General features: G+C 32.2%; 1 protein-coding gene across 1 annotated transcript in view; it reads right to left on the bottom strand.

Moving 5' to 3' along the window:
- Positions 1-22,569, bottom strand: part of RTKN2 (rhotekin 2) — a 69,117-nt gene that overhangs the window by 42,456 nt on the left and 4,092 nt on the right. The window contains exons 2-5 of the mRNA XM_031461239.2: positions 19,189-19,385; positions 7,166-7,224; positions 1,832-1,885; positions 440-557 (exon numbers count right to left, since the gene is read on the bottom strand). Of these exons, the coding sequence (XP_031317099.1) occupies positions 440-557; positions 1,832-1,885; positions 7,166-7,224; positions 19,189-19,385 (428 nt within the window). The remainder of the gene's footprint in view (positions 1-439; positions 558-1,831; positions 1,886-7,165; positions 7,225-19,188; positions 19,386-22,569) is intronic.

The following is a 22,569-nucleotide window of genomic DNA, read 5'->3' as shown; positions in this document are numbered from 1 at the left end:
ATTGTTTTGGAATACATGAAAGAAGTACACCATAAGAAAAAGAACATCTCAAAATTTTACTAAAGTAGTTTCCCTACGGTACATATCTCAGGACTATCTTATAAAGTTGTTATATTATTTCAGTATTTCTGTAACTAAATCTCCTTTATGAGATGTAAGAATCTGGTTTATATTCAAATTCATTCTATATAAAGTAATGCTATAATGAGATTCCATTGTATTCATAGCTTTACTACTAATGTTACATGATTTCCATTTTATTTTACATTAGAAAACTTCAAGTGCAGAAATGGGCTTCTTTTGAATAATGCAATTTAAAAAATCAATTTAAATATTTAAAGACATTACTGCTTCAAAAACAATCCAATGATTTTGCCTTCCTTTGAAAAAGGTAGAATTTTAGATTATTTTCATTCATTGAAGATTAAAAAATACTTACAATATGGTTACATTTTCAAAACATATATCTGTGATTGTTTTGTCCACAATCACCATGTCAGTATCAAAAACTTCAGCTCCCATTTTGAATAAACAAAAAATAGCATAGCGCTGTGATCCTAGAGAAGAAAAACATTTAAAGCAATGATTGTGATTAATCAAGCCTACATTATGTTAAAATCCACCTGAAAGTGAAAAAAATTAGCTTAAATATTTGTTAGTATTCTTATTTTCATACATTGTACACTATAATCTTTTAACTTTTTATAGCCTGTTTTGTCAGTGTATATTAATATCTTACCCAACTAGAGCACAACCACCAAGCATCAAAAAATTAAGTTAAAAACAGGCCTCTCAGCAGCCCAAAGTAACCACCAAACTCATAAATTCTATTCCTAGAAAACTCTTTATGTTTTAATTAATAGCAAATTTATTATTGTTATTATATATATATATACTATTTCCCCTGTCATTTTGGTTTTTAAATATATTTAAAAAAACTAAGTTTTCTATTACAAGAGGTTAAGAGCAAGCACGTTAACAACAGCCAAACATTTTCCACCAAACTTAACAGCAAGGGAGGAAACCACAAAAACAATAAAAAGTAGACATGTGAACACAAAAACCATAGCTGCTGGGCCTTTTAATTTGATGATTTTTTTTCAAAGTATCAGGTGATTAAACAGCTAAATCCTCATTATTGAGAAAATGTAGCTCTTCAGAAAAACTTAATTCTCTATAGCAATCAGAAAGATGTATTTAATTCCCACATGTATTGCTTTGTAAAGTAAATTATATTTTCTAATTGAATAACAAATATACTAACCTGATTTGGGATTTTTCATATAAAACTAATTATTCTCAGTATGATTTAGTTTTTAAAGTATGAAGAACAAAGTTATCACAATAGGCAAGAAAGATAAAGGATTGTTCGTATCTTTTTTGTTTTGCTTCTAACAACTAGAGATCATTTAAGGTTAATTTCCATGACCCAAGCAATACATGGATTTGTTAATATTTGTTAATAATTTATTTATTTGTTAAATAAAGCCATAAAATGCTGAAGGGGAAAAAATGAGATCAAGCTAAAAATCTTTCCCTCTTATACCCTGTTAAATAATCTGAAGTAATGAAACAAGGCAGAAAAGATCTCCAAGATTTCTGGTCAAATAATGTTGCCTTTACCTTTACTCCTTAAGCATTTTCCTTTGTTCCACAACTCCCTCCCCATCCATTACTCATTACCCTTGCACAGGTTCTCATCAACAAGACTCTGCTTATTCTGTCCAACACATCAATTTATTTCAGCATGGAAGTTTTCTCCCAGAAATCACAGACTAAAGAAAATCATACACTAAAGAAAATTTTCAGTTAGAATTAAAATCATACATACGTTCTTTATTGCTGAAGTGATCAGAGTCTTTCCACATTAGTGGTATACGAATATCTATAAAGAAAGGGAAAAAGAAATGACAAGTAATAATTTTGGTGAATTTCAATTCTTAGAGTGAAATAAACCTCTGAATCCCGTAATGGAGTTGACCATTAAAGCCAATATAGAATTTTCTAACACTGTGATGTTTTCTCTTTAAAATAGTTTAGATGGGGAATATAAAATGTTACGCTTATTTAAATAATTTACTAAGAAAACCTACCAACTATTCAAGAAATTAATTTATTAAGTAAGATCTGCAATAAGCTTATGCCATAACATTTGCATTTTGATTTATGTTTTTGAAATAAGTGAATCATGGGGAACCCAGTGTTGAATTTCTATTTTGGATAAGCAGTAGCAGCAAATGTAGTTAAATACACTTCAAAGTCATAGAACAGTAGAGGTAGAAAGGACTTTAGAACTTTTATCCACTATGCAAACAAAAGATGAAGAAAATTTAGTGACTTGTCTAAGATCATTGGTTTTTGGGAGAGACCCAGCTCTTGACAAACAAATCCAAGCTCTTTCCATTAAGAAGATTTAACTTGTCTACAAAAGAATTTGCAGATCTTTGTATATTCATGTTACAAACTGTAGCATTCCTCTTAAGAAATAAAACTAAAAAGGGAAATGCGTCATTTCTTTCAGGCCAAGAAAAGGGCGTACGTTCTAAAAGTGATCTAAACATATTCCTCTCATTCACACATTCTTCAAACTATAAAGTGACTGTGTTAATGATCTTAATTCCAGAAGTCAATCTAGAGCTTTGACATAGTCAAAATTTTTCATTCCTGTTTCCTTCACTCTGCCCTTTTTTGGGGGTGGGGGGGAGGGACTGGATTTATTTATTTAAAATGGAGGTACTGGGAAATGAACCCAGGACCTTGTGCATGCTAAGCATGCACTCTACCACTGAGCTACACCCTCCCCTCTTCCCTCCACTTTTAATACTAGGTTAACATTATGTAGTAACAATTTTCTTCTGACATTCCTACAGTATCTATGTATTTTCAGTTAGAGGATTAACACTCTACAAAATAGATTAAGATGTGTGACTATAACATACGACAGCACAGTAGAGATCTCAATGGTAAAGTGAAGTAGTTTCAATTACTCAAAGAGTACAAAAACTGTATCAATCCCTCAAACCTTTGTAGATAATTTGTTTAAGACACTTCCATATTACACTTAGGAGGTTTATGTGCATATTTTTGTACCTATTAATTATGCCACTTTCAAATAATTGTAAATCTTTATGAACATCAGCTATTTGGCTACCTTTATGTTGTGCTTCTCTTTTAGATCCTATGATCTTTTGTCTACATTTGTATTTCTTTAGAATTCTTTCTAAGGTTCCAAATGCCAATTTCCAATTTCCTTTCTAGAACAGCTTTCTACCACTCCTTCATCCCTACCCTTCCCAACCAGACAGGATGTCTGAGTGCTCTTCCCACTGCTGCCTTAGCATTTCTGATAAAATATATATATATATATATATATATATATATATATATATATATATATATATATATAACGGAGCTCTCCCCATATGACAAGCTAAACACTTTACATATATCTCATCCAACAATGATTTTAAAATATATTTACCAACAGTCAAGTGACAGGATTTAATTGCTTAGATATGTATTTCCTTGATTAACAAGAAAAATGTTAAAACATCTATTGGCCTGTTTAGTGAATCTGTTTGTATCCATGCGCCATTTTTCTGTTTTTAAACATATTGCTTGTCGCTTGTACTTTCAAAAGCTAATTATTTCTATGTGAGATTTTTGAGTATGTGAGGTAAAAACAAATATTCTTCTTATAAAAAGTTGTTACAGCTCTATTTACATATCTAATAGGCCTTCTCTTCTCTGATTTAATGATGCCATCTTTATCACATATGCCATTCTGAGTGTCTTTTCTTTGGCTACATGCTTTATGAATCTAACAGAATCATTTATTAATTACTTCCTATCCTAAAACCAATACCATACTATTATAACCCCTGAAACTTTAAAATATATTTTATTGTCAGAAATACATCCTTCCAAAAACATCTTATTCTTACTTGCTAATTTCTTTAATTTTAGAAATATTTTTTTCAAAATTCCCCCTCCAAAGTGTTTTATTAGAATTCTCTTATCCAAATTCATTTGAGAACTGTTAACTTTACAATATTCTATCTTTATATAGAGTAGCATGATAGTTACCCTCACATTTTTATTTAGGTTATTCTTGGGGTACTTAATGTTTTTGTTTGGGGCTTTTTATTGTAAAGGAGATCTTTTTTGCCATCATATTTTGTAACTTGTTATAGCTGGTTTTGAGAGTGGCTACCACTTTTTGTATATTTATCTTGAATCTAGCCACTTTCACTGACTTCTTTATTAATTCAAATAATGTTTCAATACATTTCCTTGGATTTTCTAGGTCTATAATCTATCTTCAAATAGTACTCAGTTTGTCTATTTCTTCTCAGTAGTTTCACCTTTCTTTCTATTTTAGCTAGAATTTCTAAAACTGTGTTGTGATGTTAATAGACGTTGTTATTCTGTTCTTGTCTTTAGTGGGATTGCCTTTATTGTTTTATAATTATGACTTGGCTGATGACCCATTAAAGGGCCTGATTCTTGCCTGACCACAGTTGCTGACTCATTGCATTTCACAACTGTTCTTTTTCAGAGCTGTTCTTTTCCTATTAGGGTAATATTAACTATTTACACTATGTTGGGAGGAACATGGACCCTGGCTTCCTTTGCTGTACACCCACAGTCTGTTGGCAGTCTTGCTCCTTCCCATGCCTAGCTATGTCAGAGCCTCAAAAGGAAAAGGTGGACATTTCTTGTCTATTTCCTAGCTGGTCATGTACTGTTCAGGTGGCAAAGGATGTGTAATTCACTTTTTTGTAATTCACTATGTTTTTAAATTCACCTTCAAATAGTAGAAATTCCTTCCAGATTCTTGCAAATGGTTGACTCAGTTTTAGTTTACAGTACTCTTAGTTTTGTCTTGTTAGTATCTTAATCTACACTTTAATGGAAAACTGAAAGAGCCCTAATAGGATAGCTAACTTGATGCTATTAGGTCCTAGAAGTCTATCATTTTTAAGTGAAAACTGAGGTACTGTATGAGCTGATTTGGCTTTAGTCTTTGAGTTAGTAGTCAGTGAATAAGCTAAGACAATTACCACATGCAATTATCTGCTGTTTAGCAAAAATAATCAGGCTAAATCTAAATCATTCTTTTTAATTTTATAAAGATCTTGACAGTGAGTGGTGAAGCTGGAAACAGAAAACCCAGGTTATCTCCTGGAAATCAATGTAATCTCAGAAACATTATGAAACTTTGTTGCAAATATTCATTTTGATCAAAACAAAAGTCACATTTGCATTCCAATGTCAAAAAACTGATTTATAAGTAAATTGGTTTTCAATGTACTTTGTTTTTATCTTTTACAACTACACACACAAGATATAATTAAGTCCAAGCAAAGATGAAATTACATGTGTATCCCATTTTCTGAGACTTTCAGTTCCTTAATTTAAAATTATCTTTTAAAAAGAAGAAACACATGCAGAAATAAGTTTAATTTCTATACTTGAGTATTTGTGGTCAGGAAAACAGTTTTATCCTCTTATTTTAAATGCTTTTACTTAAACATTCTTGTAAGTGGACAGTTAATGCTAATTTCATGAATTGCTCCAGTCAATAAACTGTTCACTATGAAATGACAGTAGAGGCCAACTGTATCACAGCATTTCAGTCTTCAGTAGCAACTTAACATCTCATTTGTGTACTGAGTGGCACTACATCAGAATCAAGGAATAGAGGATTATGTTTAAGTATTTTTAGAAAATCCTCTTTAAAGAACTATAATATTCTGCTTTTTCACATTAAAATGTACTGAACACAGTGAACAACTAAACTGTAAAAGTGCTGTGTTTGGCATCAAAAGGTAAAATGAGAAATAAAACATGTTTTATTTCACTCATAATTAGAAAGATGAAAACATAAATATAAATAGCTATAAAACAAGCAGCAGATTTTTATACAGTTCAGTTATTTTTCTAAAGAATTTCTGCTGAGGGCAGTTCCTCTGATTTAGGACAATTATGTCATATGTAAAATTCAGGTTTATCCTACCTGTATGAGAGTTTTTATTTACCATAAAGACATTTCTGAAAATAGTTCTTTGGGGAAGAGGGCCTGAAATGCAGCAGCAGACTCCCTGGAGCTAAGACAGCAAGGCTTTTGGCCAATGAAACAACCTAGTTATTACCTAAGGACAGATGGAGGTTTGTTGTTTGCAAAATGTACTAACGAGATAATATTTATAAAAGGTGAATTATCGAACTAGCATACACAGAAGTCAGCCATTTATTTATTCACCTCAATCTGGGACATCTCCAAGCCATTGTCTTTAGCTTTCTTAACACTTTGGAGAAACTGAGACAACACAGCATAAGTGCCATCTAGTGGTAAAGGGTCTCCTACTGCATTAAGAATTCAGAGAAGGGAAACATCACTTATAGCTGGAATGATAACAGGGAAGGCTTTATAATGAGCAAAAAGATCCTGAAGATAATACAGTTATTTTGAGAGCTAACTGGGTATCAGAAACATGGGGTATGTTGACAGAATGGGGAGAGAAACATATGGCTAAAGCAAACAGCTTATGTATAAGAGCAGTGGAAGAAATAACTAGAAAAATAGTTGGGTCAGAAAAGAAAACGCTAGGGGAAAAAAATCTAGTCTTTATCCTATGGGCAACAGAGAGTAGTCATCCATCCAATCAGTATTCACTGAGCAATGACTATGTACAAGCATTGTGTTAGCTTCTGGGTATATAGTTATGAATAAACCAAACATAGTTCCAACTCTCATGGAAATTCTGGAGTAGATCAACATTAAAAACATTATTGAAACTTCTGAGCAGAAATGGAATGGAGAATCAAAAGACTTGAGCCTGCAGCCCAGTTCAACCACTTTCAGGAAGTCATTTAACTTCTGAGTCTGTAGGAAAAGAGAACTACCCTACTTATTTCACGAAGTTGCATTGAGGAGAAAATTGCATATACGTGTAATGTACATGAAAGTTTTTTCAAACTGTAAAATTCTATGCAAATATAGAGCCTAATGACAAAAACCATTTTAGAGAAAATATTTAGAGTTACACAAAATAAAATGAAAAAAGAGAATGGACACAGGGAATTAAAAAGCACCCACCAACTCAAACAAGTTACTTATAGAATTTATTCAGCAATATAGAAACAATCCATTAGAGCATACCTGATATGGCAATCTTTCCTTTACATGATGTTCGTGCTTTACTTTCAAAATTCGTATCACTGTCAAAAGGAAAAAAATGTTAATAAAAAATCTTTTCTATTAAGAAATTGTTTTAACAATCTTTCACAAATGCCTAGATATTAAAAACAAACACATATTCTCAAATAATAATGACTGCTAATTAATATTAACTACTTTACCAAGCTTGGCTTTAAAAGAAATATACAGAGCCATTCTCTTTGATTTTTTTCATGTAAGCTTTACATTCCCTGATGATTACATACTGGTTTATTCCACAATGAAAGCCTTTTGTGATCTCTTACATTTATAAACAAAATGTGCAATATTTGTCCAGGTCCCAGGAAGTATAATACCATGGGTCACCATTTAATAAATTACATTTCTAGTTTACCAGATTATAGTTCCCTGAAAAAGTTAATGAATTTCCCAACCATGAACTTGTTGTATCTTATCCTTATATAATCTAACAAATATCAAGAAAATTACTCTTTGCTACATATTTATATGAAGTAATATATTTCATTCCTTTGCCAGAAAAAAAAAATCAAGGTTTATACTAAAACAATAAATAAACTAAAGTGGCAAAGGAAGGGAATGGCCATTTAGAAAGAATAAAATGTGGAGAGGAAAATATTATCATGACAATTAAAAAAGTCTCAAAGGAAATTCTTGGTGTATAAGACACACTTCCAGATCTGACTGGAATATACTATTAACATAAATTCTTTTTCAACATACTTATCTCCTACTACACCAAATCAATCCCATCTTTGATTATTTCTCCAATATTCTATTTTCCTAATAACCTGCATTTAGAGATTAGCATTCCATTTATAGAGTAATATATACAAGAATATTATTCTTTGTACTCTTTTTTCGTCCTTACTTAATTTGGCTAGCTAATTAACTGCTGGTTAATTTAATTAGATACTTCAAATATGTGATAAGATAGAAACTTTTCATTTGAACATTGTTTTGATTCTAAGAGGGTGTACAGAGAAAGACTGGGTGGGGATTTGAAGTATATCTAAGTTTCAGAAGAGTATGACACCATCTCAATGCATTTCAGCAACCTTGTTAAAAAGATGGCATACATACTCATTACCATACACCCAAGTTTGAGAACAAAATACATCATCCTACTTTTTCTTTTTTTTTTTTTTACTCTTACTGGATTAAGTACATAAGTATTATAGGTGAAATATATTCCAAATGAGCAAAAATAATTTACTGCTGTACTTTAAGTTAATAAGCTTATATGGGACATTTATACAGTATTTATAGACTCAAACACCAGGTATAACTAAAGTAATGTAGTGTGCTTAAAGTCATAAATTCTCAGGATCCTATCTAATTACTTGATGGTCACACTGGTATTTAAGTTCAAATAGGGAATTCACTCAATTAAAAAAAAAAAGTACCCATTGATTATTTCAAAATGTTTTCCTGAATCATAAATTTTAAAGAGTCAAATTCAATATTTTAGACAAGTTCAGTCTGTCATGTTGGAGAATATCAGCTGGCTTACTAGTTCATCAGAGTAAAAGATTCAATTGAATAGTCTACAATATTGTGGTGAAAATAATATATTGAAAAGCCCACCAGAAATGAAACACAAATCTCAATTTCCTTAAATTGGTATAAGAAATACAATATAAAAATAGTTGGCTGGCATTTGTAAGTAATATTTCTAGAAACACCTTCTATAAGAGCAATGCATAACATAAATTCTTAAAATACTTATTCAGTGAAAAAATACAATGAAGCTCTAATACGGTAAGTAACTTGAGTATTATGGAATAGGTCATAGATTATGTTAAAGTTGAGATCCATTAAGTATTATTAAATTGGATTAAAATTAAGGCTTTGGCAGACAAGTGAAATTATAAAATACTAGAACCACCAAAAGCAAACTTCCTGAATATTTACCCCCCAAAATTTCCCCCTCCAAACTATTCAACCTCCTGGCAGAGTACAGCTTTCTTCCTTGTAACTATAAATAATGTGCACAGGCATTTCCAGGACCAGTCAATAAACTTATCATATACAAATATTTTCAAACTGTAATATAAATCTAATTAGCCATACAATCTTACAGAATAAGTAAGTCTGTTTATTAAAAATGGAGAGATGAACTAAAGTAATTCAGCCTCACTTTTCTGAAGCTTGAATTATTTTCAATTCAAATAACTCCTCAACTGTTATTTAGGTTGCTAGAATGTGATTTTTTTCTAATTAATCCATATTGACAATAAAATTGTTATATATTATCTATTTAAAATGTGCTACCGTAGGTAATTGCTTGCTACAGTTAAATAAATACTTGTTTGAAAATCTGCAGTGTTAATGCCAGTTCTAAATTAGAGAGCCAGGCTGATAAGCAAATAACCACAAAATTATTCAAATAAAACACAGCTAAATATTAGTGTACCTTATTCTCATGAACTCAGTGTAGAGCATTATTTTGGTGAGAGTTCTAAATACTAATTTAAAAGATAGATAAAAATATAAAAGACAAACTTTTAATTTTGTTTTATTTCTTACATTTCTGCCTGTAGGTAAATAAAATGACCAACAGAGGGTGCCAATCAGCCACTCTGTTGCTCAAAAATCTGTACTAAAATTGAGTAAATACAGATTATCCTATTTTATATTGTTCTATGTGGGAATTTAGAATAGCATTTGTTTGCCAGAATTAACAAGATACAATGAGAAATGACACAATGATAAAAGTATTTTATATTTTCTTAATGATGTACTAGAAAAATTCTAAAGAGGATTCTATTATTTGAAAGCAAATTATAAAATCCTTCATCTCTTATACAAGTAAGTGAAAACTAAAACACTCAGAAATGCATCTGAGAAATATGGAATTTTAAACCATTCTAAAACTTTGTGGTATAAAATTAATGCCTTCATAAGCATCTTACCTTGAGAAGAAGAGTTTTCTATTTCAAACCATGACATAAACTCTTTTCAACACACATCAAAAAATATAAAGTTAAAAAAAATAAAATCAGTTATGTTTTTAATACACCATGTTTTAATGTAGAAATATCAGCAGTTCGTAAGTTTAACTTGCAGCCTACATTTTCTATTTTTGTTTAAGTTATAGTATATAAGCAATTAAACTAGGCAACAGGAGTATAAGAAACTAGTTATTCTGGAATTATTAAAATCACAATTATGCTGAATGATATACATAATTAGGTCCTTTAAATGACTTTGGCCAGTAGTATTTTTACAAAGCCAAATAAAGTTTCAAGAAGACGACATAGATTAGTAGGTTGGGGCAGGGGAGAACATTACTGCTAAAATGTAAACTCTGGAACAACAGGGATTTTTTGGTCTATTTGCTTACTGCTCAATCACCAGTGCCTGGTATGCAGTTCATCACATTCTAAGGTGCTCAATAAATGTTTAGTGAATATTAAATGAAGAAAAACAGGATATGGTCATTTTGATGGAGCAGGCAGTAGATGTAGACAAGTTTTAGATTTGAATCTTACCCATCAATAACTAGTTAATGTTAATGAGTTGCTGTTAACATCTCAGCCACAGCATCCTCAACAGTAAAATAACAGAAGTATCTACCCATCTAATAACTACTGAGTGAAATAATATCTTAAATGTATTCTGTATCATTCTTAGAAATGTTACACAAATACAAGGATTACTTTGGGAGTATTTATATTTTTGGCCTCAGTATTTAGCTTGGAGCTTTTACGGAAGAGGCACTAAAACATTTGTGAAAGTGATCAGACTATCACTTCCTAGTTTCTGTAAGATAATGGTAGCCACCTAAATTCTCTTCAGGAATCCTACAAAAGGTTTCACATCAACAAGAAAGCAAATAAAATCACCTATAGCCCATACCTACAGCATAACTAGGAAACAGAGACTATAACAAATTTCAATTTACATGTAAGTGAAGAAATTAAATCTGAACCCATCAAAGCCAGCACCTGGAGGCCTTACCTCAGTAGAGTCATAGATACACTGCAAAACACAAAATATCCACTTGTGATTTCTTCTAGAAGAAAAGAGAATGGATATAAAACCTGGTGGCTACCACAGCACTGGTAGAGGCTCCAAAAGAATTCTGGCTCAAAAGTGGTTAATCTTTTACTATATGATCCAGCAATCCCACTCATGGGCATATATCCTGAGGGAATTCTAATTTGAAAAGATACATGAACCCCAATGTTCACAGCAGCACTATCTACAATACCCAAGACATGGAAGCAACCTAAATGCCCATCAACAGATGACTGGATAAAGAAGTTGTGGTATATTTATACAATGGAATACTACTCGGCCATAAAAAATAGCAAAATAATGGATTTGAAGCAATATGGATGGACCTGGAGATTGTCATTCTAAGTGAAGTAAGCCAGAAAGAGAAAGAAAAATACCATATGATACCATTTATACGTGGAATGAAAAAAAAAAAAAAAAAAGACAAAGAGCTTATTTACAAAACAGAAACAGACTCACAGACATAGAAAACAAACTTATCATTACCAAGGAGGGGAAGGGGCTGGGAAGGGATAAATTGGGAGTTTGAGATTTGCAGATACTAAGTAATATATATAAAATAGATAAACAACAAGTTTATATGGTATAGCATAGGGAGCTTTATTCAATATCTTGCAACTTATAGTGAAGAAGAATATGAAAATGAATATATGTATGTTCATGTATGACTGAAGCATTACTTTGTACTCCAGAAACTGACACAACATTGTAAACTGACTATACTTCAATAAAAATATATGTATACTAAAAAAAAAGAAAGTATTCGGGACCATAAATATAAAAGAAGCTCTAACCAAAAAAAAAAAGTGGTTAGTCTTGTGGAGAAGAGACACGTGATACACAATAGGGGAAGTATTCTCTGACGGCTTGGTGGAGGAGGAGGGGAAACAGAAGGAGGAAGGGGAGGGAGAGGAGGAGAAGGAAGAGGAAAGGAGGGGGAGAACGTAAAGGAGGAGGAAGAGGGGAAGGGGAAGAAGAGGAGGAGGGGAAGAAGAAAGCAACTGAAGTTAAAAATCCTAAGAAACAACACAGTATCAAAAGCATCAGAAAACCAACTAACCAACATTCCAAAAGGAACCATTAATTAAAGAAACTGTTTTTTATAGTTCCAATAATAGAAAACACTCGTGAACTAAGAAAGCAAGTAACCACTTCTACCAACCCCTCATCCCTACCACTTGGCCCAGGAAAATCCTACATCTGACATATTTCATCAGAAACAACAACAACAAAATACCCAAACATCCATAGAAAGCTACTATAAAGTGAAAGTAGAATTAGAACGATTCAGGTGATAAAAAGTACTCCACCAGCAACCTCCAAAAAAATAAAGTAACAAAAATTGCAATGCAATACAATAAAATGAATTAAGTGTAGTTAATAAATTAATGCAAATATGAAAGAAATCTGAAATCTAAAACCTCAGACTAGTAAAGGACAAACAGTAAGTAAACATGCAAAAAAGGGGAGGGGGGAGAAAGAACACGGAAAGAAATTAGAAAAAAATAAAATAAAATCATTTCTAAAATAAAGAGAAAAACACAACATGCCCAAGGACCAAATGACAAAACTCAGAGTACACTATGGGACACAGTGGATGAGAATGAAAAGAAACCAGAAGAACAAGAATGAAATACAGAGTTTAAAAATATCAAAGAGAACATGACAGACATAGAAGATAGGCAAAAAAGATTCAACTTGTGTGCAACTGGAGTCCTTAAATAAGAAAAATAAAATAATGAGCTAGGACAGAATTAATGCTTTTTTCCAGAGGCTTTAACTTCAGGAAAACTTTCTGAAAATAAAAGGACTGAACCTTCATATTGTAAGGGCCCTAAATGAGCCAAAATGCTCAGCCTTAGGTATATCCCAGTAAAATTATCAGCCTTTAAGATAAAGAAAACTATTTTTAGCTTCTTGATACAAAAAAAAAAAAAAAAAAAAAAACCCAAGTTATTTACAAAGGGAGAAAAATCAGTCAACAAAGGAAATAAATTAGACATTACATTTGTTGATAACAAGACAACAATGGAGCAAGGTATTCAAGAAGCTCAAGGAAATAAAAGTGTTGGCCAAGAATTTTGTATCTAGCCAAGCTGCCCTTTAGGTACCAACACTAGAGAAAAGCACTTTAAACATGCAAGATTAAAGAAAACTGTACTCATATTGCATAATCTACTAGATCAAGAGCTTCCTTTAAACAAGGGATTATTTTGGAAAGCACAACACAAGGACAGGTAGTGAACATTGTATATATGTAATTGCAGATCAAGGACTAAAACAAAGGTACTAGATTATACTAGATTAAACAGCCCGTGCAAGAACACCCTAACCCTCCTTTGTTGCCCTGAAAGCACTTAACAAAGCTCCCACAGAAGATACCCTCCCCTATGCCAGGAGGATGGAGAATATCTTCATCGCCAGAGATAAGGGAATTCAGAGCAGAGGAAGCTGTATAATCAAACATTGCTACTACTTCATTAATTTGCCACTACAAGCCCAAACCACTTTCTTTTGTCAAATCTTCACAAATAATTTATTCTTTGTCTAAAAATAAACAACCTGTTTTGGTCACTTCTTGAGTCCTACACCAATGGGACAACCATACATACAAAATTAAATTTGTTTTTCTCCTGCTAATCTGTCTCGTTATCAATTTAATTATTAGACCAGCCAAAAGAATCAAGAGGGTTAGAGGGAAATTTGTCCCTCCCTTAAAACAGACAAATACAAAATGCAGAATATTTTTAAAGGATATTTTTAAAAGTCTAGACTCTTCAAAGCATCAATGGAAAGAAGTTGTTAGAAAAAGGTAAAATAATAAAAGAAACTAAAGAGACATTACCAAATGAATCTTGATGGAATTCTGGTTTTGGAAAAGCAACTATAAAGAATTTTCTCCTTACAACCATGTAAAATTGAGTATGAACTGAATATTGGATGATTATTATGGGATTATTATTATTTTACATACAATAATCATATTTTGGTTTTGTAGGAGAATGTTCTTGTTTTTGGAAGATACATGCCAAACTATTGAGATGTCTATGCCATATTGTCTGAAACTTATTTTCAAATGGTTCAACACACACAAAAAAAGAAAAATGTGCATGTATGTTTTTGTGCATATGTGTGTGTATAAGTACAAGGATAAAGCAGGAGAATGGACTGGATGAACACACACAGCAGACTATTAACTGGTCCTTCTGGGTGGAGAATATACAAATATACATGATGTCTATCATACTACTCTTACAATTTTTTACGTATGAAATTTCATAATAAAAAGTTGGTTTAAAAAAGTGAACAAAATATAGAATAAAAAATGACAATATGGAATATGGCAAGAATAGAGGCCAACAAAACACGTAAGACCCTAAGAAAATAGAAGAAAGTAACAAAGAGTAGTAACTGTTATATAATTAACTATTAATAAATTCTAATCCTATTGCTCATCATTACACATGGAAGGGAGGATGGGGCAAAACATTATTGTTCTTAAATAGTTAGCACTGTTAGGTGTTCTAGGGCATACAAAGGAGAAAGAAAAAAATAATCAACATTAGTTGAATAGCCTCCAAGCTCCAAGTTCATAAACAGAATATAGTATATAACAGTGAGATATTTATCATTCAGATGCTACTGGAACTAAGATGAGGCAAATAATCATTTTTGAGTCCTTGCAACGAGCATAAAGGAAGAAATGATCATTTTCTGAATATAATTATCAAAGAAACTGATGATTCAGGTAGGATGTTGCAGAACACAAGAGACCTTGTTAAATGGAAATGGAAGATAGGGCACACTTCAGTATAAGCAAAAGCACTGAAGACTGGAAAATTCAAGAACTGTTTTGGGGAAACAGATCAAGCCTTTGGCTAAGATAAATATGTAAAGCAGAAATTTGAGAGAGAAGACTATGAAAGCAGTTTGAGATCAGACCACAAAGATCCTGGAATTCAACGCTTATCTAAGAAATTTTAGATTTTAAGAAGTGGACCAATAAAAGCAAGTCTTTAAGTAGATATATACGGCTATACCATACAGGAAAAAGGTAGGGAGATAGTCTCATTTACCAGTTAAAAGACTAGCATATTGACAGATTGCTATAACCAAGCAATCCTATCTTCTAAACTAAGGAAGTAAGCTGTCTGTGCTCCCACCCTTCACCCTCATTACCTACCGTCTGCTCAACCTAGAAAGCTTTCTATAGCCTACTTTTTTTGTCACCCTGTTTCTATTGTGAATTTTACACAAACCTAGGTATCTTTTGTATATTTAGACATAAAGTAGATAGTATACCAGAAGGTGTTTCATAACTAAACACAATTAAGGAGAACAAAGCTTCTGTTACATTATTGGGTTATGGTAGTGGACTATTTAACCAGGTACCAATATTCTCAGATGGTGGTTTTAAAAAAAGAACAAATAATATGACTATATTACTGATTTCTCAACTGAGGTTCCTCATCTAAATCACAGAATGACTATTTTCTCAATTCTCCCATAAACAGTATAAAACCAGCACTATTCTAGATACACAAAAGTTAAGTCAGTATATACAACGCATGTCTTAGGACATTAGGGCTTAACTCTTTCCTGGAACCCCAGTTTAAACAGGCTGTAAAATGAAGTAAGACTACTTGCTTAATAAATTCATAATAAATTGAGAAATAACTGAAACTGTTTGAAGAATGGTTGTTTCTGTACAGAGAGGAACTTGAGTGAAAATTATTTATTAGAAAATCCCAAAACTCATTTCTCTCATCAAAAGTTATTCAATCACCTCTATGTCTGCCTGTTCTTAAATAGTTTATCTAAAAACTGGTTATTTCAATCATTTTGTCTCACCATCCTTTTCAATACTCTACTGCCAGATAACCTTCCCAAACACCCATTTTATCATGCCTCTTTCTTGATGAAAATAAAATGACAGAAAATAAACAATGAAATAAATATAAAGCCCTATAACAATTCACCAGGGCAGCTTGGGGTAGTACAATGTAGATGCACTTTTTAGGGGGGAGGGGAGGTTTAGGGGCTCTCAGGCTTTTAAGTCTTTTGGGTTTACATCCTAGCCATAGAGTCACTGTGTGTCCTTTGAAACAGTTATCTAATGTTTCTAAGTCCCTGTTTCCAAATCTTTAATAAAGCAGTTTATACCTCTCTCATTTTGTGATGTGATATTTGTAAACACCTTAGCACAATATTTGGCATCCCTAACAAGGCTGTCAGTTAATACTCATTAACCTTCTAGCATTGTAAACTTTCTTGAATCTTGCTAGCCACTTCCTTTTCAACTTTGGCTTGATCTTCAGCCTCAACCAAACACATCTCTTCATTGCTCCTGAATGATTCATACTCATCTTTCACCCTAAGCTTTTATTTTGCTATTTTTCTTTCTTGGAATGCTGCTTTCCTCCTACTCAACTAACCAAACTCTATCCATCCTTTATGATCTAGAAGATTCAGCCCCAATTCTTCCATTAGACTTTCCTCAATTCTACCATTTCATACTGATTTGATTCTTTCAAAATGCCTAGATGTATTGCTTGTTAATTTTTTGGCATTTTATCATAAAATTTTAGAGAAGATAAATTAGTAGTAGGCAGTAGATTCATTAAAATGCTATTTTAACTCTGGTAGCAATGAAAAATGGAGCATTTTTCTACATTAAAGACCACCAGAACAAAGCAAAGGAATAGACTGCCGAGTTTCTAAAGGTAGAATATTTGACTGCTGAATATACACACATATATCCTCACATTTTGATAAATTCTGTTCTTTGAATGTGGATACATTAGCACAATACTTAAAAAGTATTCTACAAGTAGTAGATGTTTGATAAATGTTGGACTGACTAATCAAATGGCATAATTTACATAGCCTTTTTCAAGGAATTAAACTTCCATGAGATTCTCATTCATCTTTAGACCATTTATATGTAATAAGAAGACAACTACTACAATTTTCAGTTATACTTTATCAGTGACCTCAGGTTATAACTGCACATAACAAAATGAAGTTGTAAACAAAATAATTCATACAGAACATTGAGATTTTTCAAAGAAATAATCCAATAATTAAGGGAGGCAATGCTTCTATATGAATGATGAACAGGTACAAATGTGTGTATAGCATCCAAGCTATTTTCATCTATCAAAGATAATCAGAAGAGAAAGTAAAAACACATTTTCAGTTAAGTCCCAGATATTTTTTCTTATCTTTGTTATATAAATGCAACAGGGGTTAAGCTCATTTAACATTTTTATAAGTCAGCAACTTCAGAAAAGTTATACTGCCAAATTAAGAAAATGGCCAATTTACAATTCATTGCAAATATTTAAAGAACACAGATATGAACAGTAGATATAATTCCCAGAGGAACATTCTATATAACTGTGAGAGATGATATAATATTGAGTGTGTAGTCCCACACTGTACTTAAACCAGTGCTTCTCAAACTCTTCCTCTTAAACAGTCCCCCTTAACAAAATATCCTTATAAAAGCTGAGGAGAAAGAACACATATCCCCATGAGTAGCATAACCCAAAACTATGCCACAATTCCAAATTTCTCATGCTTTATCTTTAAAATTCATGCTATAAAAAGATATGTCATATTTATTCTTTGGCTTTGCATATCTCCTGACACACAATCATGTACTCTCAATAATAACATCTGACCCAGTTTGAGAAGCAATGACTTAATCCAATGTATGTGTATCTGAAAAATATCTTCCTAGATTATGATACTGGAATAATTCCATTTTATAGTGCCAGGGATAAATAATAATAAAAATTGCTTGACATATGTTGAGTACTAATTATTTAAAAGGTATTACATTAGGTTTTTAATATATATAATCTTAATTTTCAAAATGAAAGTATTATCATGTCAACTGTAATGAAGGAACTAAGGCACAAAGAGATTAAATAGCCATCCCAAGATAATAAAGCTAATTAAATATTAGCCACTTGTACACAAGTCTTTATTATATCATGATTTCATTAATATTTTATTTTCACAGAAATCTCTTTCTCTGACCTGTGTTTTTACCTTACTTTTCAAGAACTTCATGGAGATGAACTGTGAACAACCTAATGGCCACTAATGTCTAAAAAGAAACTTTTAACTAGTTCTAGAGCTTTAAGACTGATGAACAATGGAAAATGTAAAACAATTTATACTAAAAAAGAAACCAATATCTAGTCACTAAACTGAGTCAATTCTTAGGTCCAAATAAGGCTTGGCATTGTAAATAGGATAGGATGTAAAATTTCATACATAAATTCTAGGTGTGATCCAAAAGGGCGGCACAGAATGACAGAGAGACAAGGACTGGAAGTTACTTAGCAAATCCTAAGTACCCTTCATTAGCTTCTGTCACTAGCTAGAACACGTCCTTGAGTCAGTTACTTGCCTCTCTAGAATTTATATTTACCATATGAAAGAAATGTGCTAGCAGATTTTTAAGTTCCCTTCCATTCATATCTTTAATTCCATCCATAGTTTTAACCCCATTCATATCTTTAATTACATTTATATCTTTACCATTCTTGCCCACTCATTTCAGTTTCGATAGTTAAGTTTCCATTACTCTCAGGCAGTATCTCTTTACTAGTTATTTTTAAGCAATTAGTTTTTTTTTTAATTTACTTTTCTGTACACACAAATATCAGTCTTGGTCCTTCTTAAAAATATTCCCTAACTCCTTGTTTCTTAACCACTTCATTTTACAATTTGGAAGTACTGAACACAACAAAACTGCCCAGTGAAAACTGCTCCTTTAATAATAAGTTTACTCTAAGCCCTACTGTCAAAATGTTTACGATATCAGAAAGTACTTCAGTGTATTTATTTTTTAAAAGCTTTGGTGATTTGATCTTAAGGTTAAATTATATGGTGTTTTTAATGCAAATATTTAAGTATATTAAGAACCACAGGTAAACTATGCCACTAACCATCTTCCAGTTTGATTTGCAATCTGCTCTTCTAATTTCTGTAGCTCCAACGTGTAAGCCATTATCCGAGCATTGCACAGCATGAGATTCTTAACTGCATGCAAAATCTGGTCTTTCTGAGTGCTCAGAGAGAGGAGTTTCCATACCCCATCTCGTATTCGAGTTTCTAAATTTATTTTTTCTTGAATACTGCAGTCCTTAAAAAAAAAAAGAGAAAGCATTTTTAAAAGGTAACAAAAACATGAAAAAATGCTCAATGTCACTAATTATCAGAGATATGTAAATTAAAACTACCATAAGTCATCACCTCACACCAGTCAGAATGGCCATCATTCAAAATTCCACGAACGATAACTGCTGGAGAAGGTATGGAGAAAAAAAAACCCCTCCTACACTGTTGGTGGGAATGCAGTTTGGTGCAACCATTATGGAAAACAGTATATGGAGATTCCTCAAAAAATAAAAATAGACTTACCATATGATCCAGCAATCTCTGGGCATATGTCTGGAGGGAACTCTAATTTGAAAAGATACATCCGCCCCAATGTTCACAGCAGCACTATTTACAATAGCCAAGACATGGAAACAATCTAAATGTCCATCGACAGATGACTAGATAAAGACGCTGTGGTATATTTATACGATGGAATACTATTCAGCCATAAAATAGAATATAATATTGTCATTTGCAGCAACATGGATGGACCTGGAGGTTGTCATTCTTAGTGAAGTAGGCCAGAAAGAGAAAGAAAAATATCATATGATATCACTTATATGTGGAATTTAAAAAAAAACACACAGATGAATTTATTCACAAAACAGAAACAGACTCACAGACATAGAAAACAAGCTTATGGTTACAGAGGGAAGAGGGTGGGAAGGGATAAACTGGGAGTTTGAGATTTGCATGTACTAACTACTATATATAAAATAAATAAACAAGTTCCTTCTATAGAGCACAGGGAACTATATTCAATATCTTGTAGTAATCTATAATGAAAAAGAATATGAAAAGGAATATATGTATGAATATATATGACTGAAACATTACACTGTACACCAGAAATTGACACAATATTGTAAAGTGACTATACTTCAATTAAAAAAAAGAAAAAGAAATTAAAAGGGGGTAGCAAAACCCCAAAATTATAACATTTCTTTTTACCCCCAAAAGATGGCAAATGTACTAGATAGTATTACAATTTTATACCATATTGGAAAAGTAACAAAGTTTTTAAGTATGACAGTATAAAATTTTTTAAAGCTTTTAAAAAACTTTTTTTGGAGGAGAGATAATTAGCTTTTTACTTATTTATTTATAATAGAGGTACTGGGGATAGAACCCAGGACCTCGAGCATGCTAAGCATGCACTTTACCACTAAACTATACCTTCCCTCCACTTAAATACTTTTTTGCAAAATTTTAATTTCTTGCTTTATTAGGAAGTGTTTACAATTTACTAGATAAACAGAACAGAAACAAAGGTGAAAAATATTACACATTCTTACCATAACTGTACAAAGTTGAATAATGTCCCCCAAATAGTCCTGTCCTCCCAGAACCTCAGAGTGTGATCTTATTTGGATATAATTTTGTAGATGTAATTAGTTGAGAAGAGGTCATACTGGATTAGTGTGGGCCCTAAATCCAAGGACTACTGCCCTCAATAGAGGGCCATGTGAAGACACCGAGGGGCACACAGAGAGAACAGCATATGAAGATGGAGGCAGAGATTGGAGTAATGAGTCTACAAGCCAAGGAACACCAAGTATTGCCAGCAACCACCAGAAGCTAGAGAAGGTGAGGATAGACTCTTCCCAAGGGACTTCAGCAAGAACATGTCCCTGCAGATACCTTAATTTCAGACATCTGGACTCCAAAACTATGAGAGAATAAATTTTTGTTTTAAGCCACTCAATTTTGGTAATTTGTTATGACAGCCTCAGGAAACTAATACAACAATATAATAACTAATGTGAACAATGTAGCACATGTATGTATTACATAGGTTGTATTGTGGGATGGCAAAATTTAACTGATGATACTGATTTAACCTAGGGAAAACTTTCTAAAAACCAGCTGCTGCATAAAGGACCTAAGGTTTAACTGCAGGGAGGTAAAGGCTGTTTGTTAGGGTAAGCAGTGTAAATAAAATTTCAGAAACAACAGAATAAAAGCACTGTGCTTAGAAAATGTCAGAAGTTTTAGCTACTCAGAACAGAGATTTAGAGCACAGATTTGGATATATTTATTTTAGTTTTGAAACTACTAGATTATTTTAGTTCTGAAAATTTTTTATTCTATACAATGATCTTACAATGGCCTGGTTCTATAAACAAGTTTCATATGTAACATAAAAATTCTATAAACTAAAACATACTGTTCTGATTTAATTCAGTGGCTTCTTAAAAATTATAAATCATTGGATACTCTTTATTATACTACAAAACATAATAATGCTTCCTCTTTACTATACTACAAACATATAATAATCTTTCATTTTAGCATGTCTATTTCTATAATTAAAGAGATCATCCTGGCTTCTGTAGTAAAGGAATGAATGCTATAATTTACCTTTTAATTGGAATAAAATCTGAATCAAAAATGTGAATGGACTCTAATAACAAAAGTTCCAGATATTAAAAAGACAATCTTTTCAAAAAGAAAAGCTGAAAGTTGGGAGAGCAATCGCCTATGAAGATTACCTGAAAAGAAAAACTGCAGATGATTTAACTTGACTATTCAAATCAATCAAATGTACTATTCACATGCAGAAAACAGATCTGTTTAATTACCTTCTGTAATTACATCATGTAATCACTACATAAAAACCTTTGTAGTACAACTCAAAACTGGTGTACTATATAAATGTAGCCATTTGCTGGTTTTTCTTCTTTACACATGACTGAATTTCAACAACTCCATCTCATCTTTTTATGACTTGTCTGTCCCAAGTAAATTCTCCTTTAATATAATTAGTAATTAATTATAAGAATTATCTATGTGACCCATATGTCTATACTCTGGCAGGCTGGTTAATATTGGAGAGTACACTTAGGGAGCAACTTGAAGCTGGGATGAATAGCTTTACCCCATGACCTAAATACAAACAAATACCATCTGGTGCCATTAAATTCAAGTTTGCTTTTTAAATACTACAGTGAGGCAGCCAGTTGAACTAGCACAGACATTCTTAAAGCTAGCTGCACATTAGAATCACCCCAGGGCAGAGAGGAAGGACCTTACAAAAGTACCTACGTGTATGATCTATCCCAAAATGATTAGGATCTCTGGAGGTGGAACCTGAGCATTTTTTTTTAAAGTTCCTCCACTGATTCAGTGCACAGCCCGGGTAGAGAACCAGGGCTGGAATACTTGAA

The sequence above is a fragment of the Camelus dromedarius genome, chromosome 8 (genome assembly GCF_036321535.1).
Source record: "Camelus dromedarius isolate mCamDro1 chromosome 8, mCamDro1.pat, whole genome shotgun sequence".
Classification (NCBI taxonomy): Eukaryota; Metazoa; Chordata; class Mammalia; order Artiodactyla; family Camelidae; genus Camelus; species Camelus dromedarius.
The sequence above is the reverse complement of the archived record's forward strand: the minus strand, read 5'-3'. Positions and strand labels throughout refer to the sequence as shown.